We start from the raw sequence: 12,115 nt of genomic DNA, 5'->3' as shown, positions 1-12,115 counted from the left end.
TTACATTTCCTAGATTTTTTTAATTTAAGGAATTTAATAACTCTTAAATGTTAAGAGTTTAACATTTTTTCATGCATACTAACCATTTATCCCCTTGTTAATTGGGCTCTTTGTATTTTCTTATTTAAGGTCTTTATATTATAAAGGTCTTTATTATTTACCAAGTAGATTAACTCTGTGACACATTTGAAGCAAATATTTTCCGTGTTTTTTGGTTTTGGCTTTTTCTTTGTGTGTGTGTGCGTGGTTTTTCTTTCAATATACAAAAGGTATAAATTTTTTTAAAGATTTTATTTATTCGTGAGAGACACAGAGAGAGGGGCAGAAACATAGGCGGAGTTCAGAGAAACAAGCCTCCCTACGGGGAGCCCGATGTGGGCCTCAATCCCAGGACCCATGGATCACGACCTGAGCTGAAGGCAGATGCTCCACCACTGAATCACCCAGGAGTCCCAGGTTTAAATTCTTAAGTAGCTAAAAGGGTAATTGCTCCCTTTGTTAGGCCTTCACTTGCTTTTTGCCCAAGTTTAAGAGTCCTATATGCCTATTTAAAAAATTAGAAAAACACTTCTGTTGCTTTTAGCCCTAGAAAGTCTTCCACTGTCCAGAGGTTGAATGTGTATTTAAATTTCCTCTAATTTTGTATGGTTTAATTTTATGCCCTTAACACTTTTCATTCGCTTGTAATTTATTTTGTTATACTCTACCAGACATTGATCTAAATTGCTGCTGTCCAAATAGCTAATCGGTTATCCAAGCATCAGGTTTCCAGCACCATTCATCACTAATCTTTTTGCTCCCCACTGTCTCCATCAGCTAATGTTGCAATCATGCCGCATAACAAGCAAATCCAACACTGAGCTGCATGCAGCAACAACTATTATTCTCTCATGCATCTGTGGGCAGGCTGAGTTTGCTCTAGGCTGGGCTCTGTGGGGCTGAACTGGCTTCTAGGTTGTGAGTATGGTCAAGGTGGCTCCGTGTGTTTTTCATCCCCCTTAGACCAGCAACTGCCTGAGGGATGTCCTCACAGCAAAAGGCATAGATATAGAGACCAAATTCAACCACAACTGCATATTAAAGACCTCTGCTTATATCATGTCTGCTCACATTCCACTGGCAGGAAGCGAATCACAAGACCAAGCCCAACCTCAATGGTGTGGGGCAATATATTTCACCTTTACTGAAATGTACGTGGTCACATGACAAAGAATGTGTTTACAGGGAGAGATAAAGAATTAAGAACTGGAAGAAAAAAAAAATTGAGAACTGAAATGCAATCTAACAAACCCATAGAGACAAACTTTCAGGAAACTCAGTCGCGTTGAGGTCAATGGCAGAACAGAGTCTAGAAAGTGATCCAAAGTCAAAGGAAGTGTTTTTAAGGCAATGAGGTACTCAAGTTTGTTCATTGGTTGAGGAGGACAGTTGTCAGGAGGAACACCAGTTGAAGGTATGAGCAAGGCTAATACCATTTCCTCTAAAGATGGATATGGAAGCAGCAAAATTTGTAGGGGGAGGGGTGGGTGGGCAAGGAAATTATTTCCTCTAAGAAGGATATTGGCTGGAAGTAGATGAATTGGAGGTAGGCCTGAGGCTTCCAGTAGCAACCGGGGGCCATGAGCAGGCATCTCAGCAAAGTCAAAGCATTGTCAAGTGTTGGTGTTGGGGACTCCCAGTAGGGCCTGAATCGTAGAGGTCCTGATTCACATGGGATGGCCATTTTCTCCAGCCCCCTCCACGAGGCTGGATCAGAACAGTGGGTTGTGAGGTTGGTCCGGGTTGGTCCAGGTTGGTCCAGATGGCCAAGGGGGCGAGGAAGCTGACAGCCTCCTCAGCTGTTGAGTGGCTCAGGCGACTGAACCCAGGTCCTCACTGGGAGGGAAGAAACTGTGGACAGGAGGAGCTGAAGGGGCTGGGAGAAAACATACGGTTTGAGGAACTAGAGATAGAGGAGCACAGGAAGTGGGGCTGAGGGGTCAACAGGAAGCAACTGACTGGAGGATTTCAGAGGTAGAGAAGTTCCAGGGGGAGCCAGGGTGTGACCACGTGAGTGGGCTAGTAAACTGCATTGAAGGCCTTGGAAATGGGGTCAGGAACTGAGGCCAAGGCACAGTTCAGAGTTATCTATGCTAAATGCAGATTCCTGGGCCCTAGCCAGACCTACCAAGCCAGACCTCTCTTTTAGGGAGAGGCCCAGGATTCTGCATGTTAACAGGCTCCCTGAGTGGTTCTTAGGTTCCCTGCTGAGCTGAAAGTTCAAATGAGCCATGCTGGCTGGAATTCCCTGAAGGCAGGAGGCAGGCAGGAAGACCAAAAGCAGGTGTCTAAGCCCTCAGAGTCTGGGCTGGGTCGTGGCTGGAGTGAGGAGGAGGGCTGGAGAGAAGTTTTCACATGAAGCAGGTGGAGCAGCGATCCTGACCTGGAATGGCACACGACAAACATCGGAGGCTGAAGGTTTCCCCTCCAGAAGGCAGGGCAGCAGGAAGGAAGAAAGAAACAGAAGATAGGGGTCATATTCAGTCAGGACAGGGCAGGGTGTGAGGAGGCAAAGGATGTCGTGGAGGGCCTCGTTTTCACACAAACCAGAGTTCCAGAGTGTACAGCACAGCACCTTGGAGGGAAGCCCACAGTGGGAAGGTGGGCTTGGCCTGGGGGCAGCAGATATGGGGTCGGACGGATATGAATGGGGCTGGGCTGAGTGGGGCCAGGTTAGCCTCGCCACCACTGCTGCATCCGGCTGACTTTTCTACACTGAACTTGCTTCTGCATCCTGGTCCAATAAGATGTCTCTTTTCTCTAACATTCAAACAGCTCCAACCATCTCAGCTCCTTCATGACTGCTCACCGTCATCATCGTTATCATCATCATCATCACCACCATCCTCACCATCAATACCATGATGTCCTGACTGCCAGCCAAGCGCCAGGCATCAAGGCTGAGCTATGATGCAAGATGAAGGCAGGCTCTCGATCCTAATGGAAGGTCCCCGGGCCAATTGGGAAGACAGGACTCAGACGCCAGGGACAGGCAAACTGCAATGGCAAGTGGATAAGGGGCAGAGTTGAGAATCCCCACCCCGCCCCAGGAACCCATGAGGAGGCTTGCTCTTTGTGAGTTAAGTTCTGAAACCACCAGAATTGCACAGCTGCCAGTCACTTGACCCAGGTGATGAATGGGTCTCTCCTTTTATTTATTTATTTTTTTAAGATTTTCTTTATTCATGGGAGAGGCAGAGACACAGGCAGAGGGAGAGAAGCAGGATCCCTGAGCAGTGAGCCTGATGCGGGACTCGATCCCAGGACCTCAGGATCTCACCCTGAGCTGAAGGCAGACACTCAACCACTGAGCCACCCAGAGGCCCCAATGGGTATCTCCTAAGGGAGTCGCAGAGGCAAACCTTAGCCGTGGCAGGGCACCCCAAGCTGCCCAGGGGAGGAGATCATGGACAAATAGGGTTCTTCGGACTTGGCTCTCCCGCCCTAATGTTAGGACACACGGGCAGCCACCACGCTTGTCCCAAGTCCCTGCTCACTAGCCGCCCTCCTGGGTGGGACATGGTTTTGGCACAGCAGTCCTGCAGGGACTCAACCCACCAATCAGAACTCTAGTCTTCTGACAGTCACAGGACTCGATGGCAACAACCAAGTTATTCCTTGTTTCTGTCATTCACTCATTCGTTCAACACTTAACTAGATACCCACCCTGAGCCAGGTATTGTGCACGCCACAGAGAATACGGTGGTGCAAAGGCAGACAGATCCTTCCCTGACTTCACAGGGCTTCCATGCCAGCGGGGTGGCAGGCAAGAATCACCAAATAATGTCATATGGTGAAAAGTGTGGTGAAGGCAGCGAGCAGAGCAATACGATCGACAGTGATGGAGTGGTCAGCGAAGACCTCTCAGGGTAACATTTTTTTCTTTAATGTGATGTAAAACTTACACATGGTAAGTGGACACATTTTTAGGGCACAATCTGGTGAGTTTTCACATTTGCAGGTGCAAGGGCTTCTCAACCTCTGCACTATTGACATTTGGGGCTGGATAATTCTTTGTCGTGGGGGCTGTCCCGTTCATTGTTTAGCAGCATTCCTGGCCTCTACTTGCCAGATGCCAGTAGCACTCCTCCCCCTCCCTTTGGTGACAATCGGAAATGTCTCCAGACTTTGCCAGATGTCTCCTGTGAGGCAAAATCACCCCTCCCGGGCAGTTCCCCCTGGGATAAGCCATGTCATCATGTCATCACCAGTCAGCTCAAGATACAGGCTATTCCCATCACAGAGAGGTTGACATTTGAGCTCCGACTCAATGGATGAGAAGCTACTAAAGAACTGAGGGAAGGGGGTTTCCAGGGGGAGCGTGGGCAAAGGCCCTGAGGTGGGAATGAGCTTGGCACGTTTGAGGAATGGTGTGCCTGGTCCTTGGTGACAAGGGGAAGAATGACATCTGGGAAAGTAGAAGAGGTAGGCTTGGCACCATCAATCAGGGGTCTTGGCTTTGGGACATTTCAAAGAACATTTGTGAGTATCTAGTATGCATCTGGTACCACGCCAGACACTGGAGACTCAAAGATGAATCAATTAAATCATACTCCCTACTCTTCAGGAAAACAGTAAAGTCTTTAAGACTCTAGACTCTGAGATAGACATGTAAACAAACATATATATGGCATGAGGTATCGCATTGAAAGATGGAATTACGTACAAGACCTACAGCTGGCAGAAGGGGCGCCATGCAGAGTCAGCCCATGCTGGAGAGGGAGGGTTCGAGAACAGCTTTCTTAAAAGAGCACATCTGAGCTGAGTCTTTAGGGAACACGGGATGAACGACACTCCAGGCAGAAGGCACAGCCTGTGCAAAGTCACAGGGGTGTGAGGCAATATTATGGATTCAGGGAAAAATAACTAGTTAGGTAATATAAGGTACAAAGTACAAGAGGAGGTAAATAATGAGGCATCGGTCTGGCTGGGACAGAAGATTCTCATGGGAGAGGAGATGAAACTAAAGCAGATTTGGGGGCGCCTGGCTGGCTCAGAGAAGCCTAAGACTCTTGATCTTGGGGTTGTAAATTCAAGCCCTCCGTTGGGTGTAAGGATTACATTAAAAAGTAAAATCTTTAAAGCAGATTCAGAGCAGATGTTGGAAATCTTCCAGAATAGTCCAGGGAAGGAGAGGAGGGCTTCCTGAGCCTACGTGAGGCCCCTAAAACACCCACCCTCACTCATCCCCAGCCCTGTCCTGGCTCCATGTCTCGTGAAATGCATTTTGGACGAATTATCTGTAATCTTGTCAATGTGTGTGTGGCTGGAGATTAAGGATTCCATCACTCTGTATTCTTCACAGGCTCATGCCTGAGCCTGCATTTCCTGTTTCAGATGACGGAGACTGTATTTTAATTTCCTAGTATAATCTTGGCACAGCCTTACCTGCAGAAAAGTGTGTTCACAATGATTTTTTTTTAAGATTTTATTTATTTATTCATGATAGACATAGAGAGATAGAGAGAAAGAGAGAGGGGCAGAGAGATAAGCAGGCTCCATGCCAGGAACGCGATGTGGGACTCGATCCCGGGACTCCAGGACCACGCCCTGGGCCAAAGGCAGGCACCAAACCGCTGAGCCATCCAGGGATCCCCCACAATGATTTTTTAAAAGATTTTATTTATTTATTCATGAGAGACACACAGAGAGAGAGAGAGAGAGAGAGAGAGAGAGAGAGGTGGAGACACAGGCAGAGGGAGAAGCGGGCTCCATGCAGGGAACCTGATGTGGGACTCGATTCCAGGACTCCAGGATCACACCCTGGGCTGGAGGCTGCCCTCACAATGATTTTTGATGAGGTTTCACAATTCTTCACTTTGCATGGACGCAGACTTAGAGACATGCAGACTCCCTTGGCCTGGAAGGGCCTTCTGCAAAGTAGCCTGCCAGTCCTGTGCCCTCCCCCTCAGGCTCAGCGCCCACAGGTGGGAGGCTGTCAGCCAGAGCCTAATTCCATTCTACCTGATACTTGTTTACTGAGCCCCTTGGTGTGCCAGGCCCCGGCCTGAGAAGGAGCCGGATTGTGGCCAAGGAGACAGGGAGGGAGCGGGCCATAGGCTCTGTACCCACACAAGAGGAAGTCCGTGTCCAGGGTTTCTGAATGAAAGCAGGATTAGGTGTTGTGATTACAATTCCTTTTGGGGATAAATCAATCCATGTCTTGGCTCTTTCGGAGGGTGAGGATGAGGCCTCCAATTCATTGTGAGTAATGATCCTACACTTCTATGCTCTCCACACTGGGGACCCAGCCTTTAGACCCAGCTGGCCATCAGAGGGACAGTGTGTGATTGGGGGGGAAGCTTATCCAGGGTCTTAGGCCTGAGCACAGGCTGCAGGGAAGAAAACAGGAGCATCTGCCTCCCCTGCTTCCCTCCCCCCACAACCATCTCCCAGCAGGAGAGAGAGCTAATTTGACCATCGGCAGCATTTCCTTCCCTTCTTGTGCTGGGTCAGGGCTAGGGCTGGAGCAGAAGGTTTGCCCAAATTTGTCGATGTCACCACACCCGCCCTTGCATCTATTTTCCTCCCACCGACCTCAACAACTTCTGGAACCCGGCAGGGCAGCAGCGCAGGGGGCGGGAGCAGGGGGTGGGGGACAATGATGTGGAAATCCCACTGGGCTTGGGTGGCAGGATACCAAGGTCCTAGTCCTGTTTCTGCCACCCATTGTTGCATAATCCTGGTTGAATCACACCCTCTGAGCCTCTGTGGTCTCTTCTTATCCTTAAGGGCATGGTTTACACTTCACCTGCTTAGGGAGCGCCTCCCCTACCTAAATTGGTCCTCTGTCCTTGTCACTGCCCTCTCTGCTCGCTCCTTTTAGCACAGCCACACTTTGGTTGTTTGTTTTTGTTTTTGTTTTTAAGATTTTATTTATTCATGAGAGACAGAGAGAGAGAGAGAGGCAGAGACACAGGCAGAGGGAGAAGCAGGCTCCCTACAGGAGTCCCATATGGGACTCCATCCCACCACCGCGGGATCACACCCTGAGCCAAAGGCAGATGCCCAGCCACTGGGCCACCCAGGCGTCCCTATCACAGCACATTTTTGTAATTACACACAAGTACCTACATATGTGTGTGTGTGTGTATATAAATATAAATAAATGCATATATAATTATGTTTGCTTATTTGGTTTGTTTCACTGCCAGATTCTAGATTGTAGGCTCCAGGAATGTAGAGGCTGTGTGTCCTTTTTTTTTTTTTTTTTTTTAAGATTTTATTTATTCATTCATGAGAGACACAGAGAGAGAGGGGGGGACAGGGGGAAGAGACACCGGCAGGAGGAGAAGCAGGCTCCATGCAGGGAGCCCGACGCGGGCTCGATCCCAGGTCTCCAGGATCACGCCCCGGGCTGAAGGCCGCGCTAAGCCGCTGCGCCACCCGGGCTGCCCGAGGCTGTGTGTCTTTGACCCTTGCATCCTCAGAGCCTAGCACAGTGCTTGGCACAAAGGTGGGCACAGAACAGTCATTTAGTGAGCGAATGAATGAGCGAACGAACGGATGGATGGATGGATGGATGGATGGCAGCTGACCACATGCTCTTCCAGGTCCCTCCTGCTGCAAGAGTCCCAGTCCCGGTTTCCCGCCCAGAGGACCATTCCAGGGCCTCTCCCAGGCTGCCCCGTCGGGGCACGGGGACCCGCCGAGCGCCCGTCCCCTCCCGGGCCCGGAGACCCTGGGCGGCCTCCCCCCCCTCCCCGGCGGTGGCTCCGGGCTCGCGCGGCCGAGGGCGACGGGGGGCGGGGCGGCGCGCGAGCGGCGGGGCGGGCACAGCGCCCCCCACGGGCCTGCGGGCAGCGGGGGCGGGGCCGCCCCGCCGACTCCCGCCGGGCGCCCGGGCGCAGCCGTCGCCTAGCAACGCCCCGCCCCGCGCGCCCCGCCCCGCCGCGCCCCGCCCCCGCCGCGGTCGGCCGCGGGCGCCTGCCCCCAGCATGGCCTGGCCGGGCGGGCCGGCGCTGTGGCTGTGGGCCGCGGGCTGCGGGCTGCTGCTGCTCGTCGGCGTCCTGCTCGCGAGCCCCCGCAGCCGCCGAGCGCGGCGCACCCTCCGCGGCCTGCTCATGGCGCGCAGCAAGCGGCTGCTCTTCCGAATCGGGTCAGTGCCCGGCCGCCGGGGCGGGATGCGGGGCTCGGGCCGCGGGCGCGCGGGGGCGGGGGCGCGGGGAGGCGCGGCTGGGTCGGGCCGAGCGGGGCTGGGCATCCAGGGCCACCGGAGCGACCCGAGAGGCGGGCAGGGGAAGCCACCGGTTTGGGGGAGCTGAGGAAGAGCGGGCACTGGGGGGCTGGAAAATTGGGATGGCCTGGAGCGGCAGGGAGGGCATCTGGAGAAGAGAGCCCGAGGAGGGCCCGGAGAGACGGAGCTGCGAAAGGAGGGCAGGTGCCGGAGAGCAGGATGCCTCTGCCCGCCAAGGTGTCACTTGAAACCGCCCGCTCCTTCCAAGGGTCCCCATCCTGCGCCCCATCGCCCGGCTCCCCACCACACGACGTCAGCGCTTCTGTCCCAAGCGGGAGTCCCAACTTTGTAGGGCTGTCTCCCCTTCCACTCCCCCAGCCTGGCCGAGTCCAGAGCCCCGGGCTGTGAAATCCGCCGCCACTCACTCAGCCAGAAGTGTGGAGCTCCGCTGACCTCCAAGGACTTTTTTCTGTCCGACCCCCTCCCCCCCAGTCCTCACTCTCTCCTTCCCCCTACTTCTCCCCTAGCCCCGAGCCAGACAAGGAGGGTAACCAGCTCCGATCCGCCACGAAGACACTAAGAGGCAGGGAGGGAACCACGAGAAGCCTCCCTAGGGCCCCTGTTCCCTTCCCGCAGCTGCTGGGGGCAGGACCTCAAGCCTGAGGACAGCTATGATAGGGACGGGAACTGTGGGAGCCCTGGCCACTGGCCAGGTTTGGGGGAGGGCGCAAGTCTGGGAATTTCCTGAGCTTCAGAGAGGACATTGTACAATTTATCCCTCCTCCCCAGACCACCCCAGATCTTCCAAGAAGCTTCGGCCCTGGGCTTCTTCCCAAACTCCGTCCAAGAGTAGAGATACCAGGGCTAGTGAGGGGAAAAGTGGAAAAACTTGAAGGGGAGAGAGAATCCTGGGTGGGTGCCTTTGGGGCATTCACATCTCTAATGGCTCAAACATTGGGCACACTCTTTTTTTTTTTCCTTCTAAGATTCTTTCTAAAGTAATCTCTATACCCAATGTAGGGCCCGGTGCTCAAACTCACAACCCCAAGGTCAGGAGTCACATGTTCTACCCACTGAGCCAGCCAGGCACCCCAACATTGGTCACATTCTTGCTAAGGCTCCAGCCAAGTCACCATTGCTCTGCAAATGGTGTTAAAATAATGAGATTTACAGGTGTTTAAATAATTTCATATTTGGGACCTAAAAAATATGTTCCCCATAAAATTTCTGGGAATTTCACAGCTCTATTTGGGAAAGGATTTTAAAATTTACTTCTGACTTTCAAAATCAGTAATGTTGAAGTCATACAAATGGCCTGAGGAAGTGGAAAATGAAGGTTTCCACAAAGAACTGGAATCAGAAGTCCTGAAATAAGAATTCCCAAGATTGCCTTCTCTGAATCCCGAGGGTCTGGGTATTCCTAGAACTTAGGACCTGGGAGTTTCCAAAACCCAAAACTTGGAATTCTCAGAGAGCTTCTTTGGAAGTTGGTGTTCCTGTTGGGCTCCCCTGTGTCTGGATCTCACTCTTGCCTTGGAATCAGCTCCCCAAATTTGTAGAGCAGAAGGGCGTGCCTAGAATCAGAATCCAGGGTCTGGGAAGCAATCAGTTCAGTCCCTCGGGGGAGAGACTGTTGGCTGCTGGGAGGGACAGGGGGTGTGAGCAGGAAATGGTCTGGGGGAAATGGGCAGGTGTTGCTGCTGGGAGGTTGCCTCCAGGAAGGATGGAGAGGGCAGGGGGGTGGGGTGGGACTGGACAGGTCGAGATGGGAAGGGGGAGTGCAGGGGCACACTCCACCCCTGATATGTGGCTGAGAGGACCACAGATAGAAGGTTCCACTGGGGGCTGGAAAGCAGGTGATGGAAATACTAAGAGAAGAGCAATTGTTATCATTAATAGCAGTAATCACTGGCGTGTGACAATTTTATAAAGGGCTTTCCTCAAACATAAGCACAGTTGCCTTTGGGACGGGGATGGCTGGGTCTGATGGAGGGTACATCTGGGCTAACCTGAGATAGACACACATATTTGGGACTGTGCCGGGTACGGGAAGCACATGGAATGTGAGGTTGGGCAAATCTGCTTTTGAAGCTTAGGTTTGTTGCGTAGTAGCCATGGGACCTTGGACAGATAACTCAACCTGTCTGTGCCTTGGTGGTCTGCATCTGTAGAATGGGCATAGTGATCGTACCTCTCTCATGGGGATCTTCTGGGGATTGAATGAAATTGTGCATATAAGTGCACAGGGCCTGGCTCCTAGCAAGTGCTTGGGAAATGTTAACAATGGCTCGTTCTGTAGGATGGAGAATGGGTGGGAAAGGTGGCATTGGCCAGCCTCCTTCTGGAGCTTCCTTTCTTCCTTCTCCTGTTTTCCAAGCCTATCCTATGCACCCATCCTTCAGGAGATCCCACATCCCTTTATTCATCCAGTGAACTCCTAACTCTTCTGGGTTGGGATCGTGGGACCACAGATAGGAACGGAGTCTGGTCGTTGCTTTGCTGCTCTCAAGGAATACAGGGAAAGGAGCATGAACAGAGACCCCCAATCTATGGCAGGAGGCAGGGCACGACAAGTTCCCCAAGGGGTGGCAGGGGTTGCCTGTGGAGGCTGGGATCAGGAGCATAGGACTCTCCTATGTGTGCCACCTGCTTCGTGCCTCAGTTTCCCTTTTGCCCCTTCGCCTTCTCAGTGGTAGTTGAGAAGGTGTTGCAGAATGGGGCCCTGAGCAGGGCATCTGTCTGCAGGGGCAGGGGTGAATGGGGAACAAGTCTGGGCTTGCCCAGGGCTCCGAATGTCTTACAGAACTGAGAAAGCAAATGGCAGCTGGCCTTGAGGGTAGGCAGTCCTAGCTGCCAGAGCCCTTCTTCCCTCCCTGACCAAACCTCCTCTTCATTCCTAGGCAGAGAGGGTCTTTCTTGACTCTCCTGACCCGAGGAAAGCCAACTGTCCCCAGGACAAACCTTGCTTGCTCTACTTCTGCAAGAGGAACCGCTTCTCTGGGGCCAGTGAGGCCCACTGGCTCGATTTCAGGGAGAGGCCGGAATCCTGAGCTGAGGGCCCTGGAGGAAGTGAGCCACCTGCTTGTGACCGGAACCCTGAACGAAGGCCGGGCAGAGGCAGTGGGCTGTGCCTTCCCCAGCCCAGCACAGCCTGCATGAGGGGAGCACGGTCCTCCACCCTGGGCAGCTACAGCCCCTGCATCCACAGGGGCCCTTTGCTATAGGGTCATTTCCAAAGCATGGCTCTGAGTGGGTGTCGCCTTGCCCAAGCCACATTGCCTTGGGGGGTCCACACCCCTTGCACAGGCCTTTGGGGCCCTCCTTCACCTGCTCCAGACCTGCCTCATGCTGTCTTCCCCAGGCCCGCAGCAATTTCTGTACTTCTGTCTGGGACCTGTCAGACCCTCCTTCCTCCCTGTGTCAAATTTTGTTGCATTCTCGAAGCTCACCTTCAAAATATATCCAAGTGTACCTGGCTGGCTCAGTCGGTAGAGCTTACGACTCTGCGGTCCTGAGGTCAAGCCCCATGCTGGGTGTAGAGTTGACTTTAAAAAATAAATAAATAGAGGGTATGATGCTGAGTGAAATAAGTCAATCGGAGAAGGACAAACATTATATGGTCTCATTCATTTGGGGAATATAAATAATAGTGAAAGGGAATAGAAGGGAAGGGAGAAGAAATGGGTAGGAAATATCAGAAAGGGAGACAGAACATAAAGACTCCTAACTGGGAAACGAGCTAGGGGTGGTGGAAGGGGAGGAGGGCGGGAGTTGGGGGTAAATGGGTGGTGGGCACTGAGGGGGGCACTTGACAGGATGAGCACTGGGTGTTATTCTATATGTTGGCAAATTGAACACCAATAAGAAATAAATTTATTAAATAAATAAATAAAATAAAAT

General features: G+C 52.4%; 1 protein-coding gene across 3 annotated transcripts in view; it reads left to right on the top strand.

Moving 5' to 3' along the window:
* The window catches only part of PNKD (PNKD metallo-beta-lactamase domain containing), a 59,603-nt gene that overhangs the window by 31,492 nt on the left and 15,996 nt on the right, over positions 1–12,115 (top strand). Inside the window, exon 1 of one of the 3 annotated variants that reach the window (XM_072742953.1) lies at positions 7,940–8,137. The exons of the other annotated variants lie outside the window; for them this stretch is intronic. Coding sequence (XP_072599054.1) covers positions 7,977–8,137 — 161 coding nt within the window. The 5' untranslated portion in view covers positions 7,940–7,976. Of the gene's footprint in view, positions 1–7,939; positions 8,138–12,115 lie in introns of those variants that run through there. 3 annotated transcript variants of the gene reach the window in all.

The sequence above is a fragment of the Vulpes vulpes genome, chromosome 16 (genome assembly GCF_048418805.1).
Source record: "Vulpes vulpes isolate BD-2025 chromosome 16, VulVul3, whole genome shotgun sequence".
Lineage (NCBI taxonomy): Eukaryota > Metazoa > Chordata > Mammalia > Carnivora > Canidae > Vulpes > Vulpes vulpes.
Note: the sequence above shows the minus strand (reverse complement) of the source record. Positions and strands in the feature narration are given on the sequence as shown.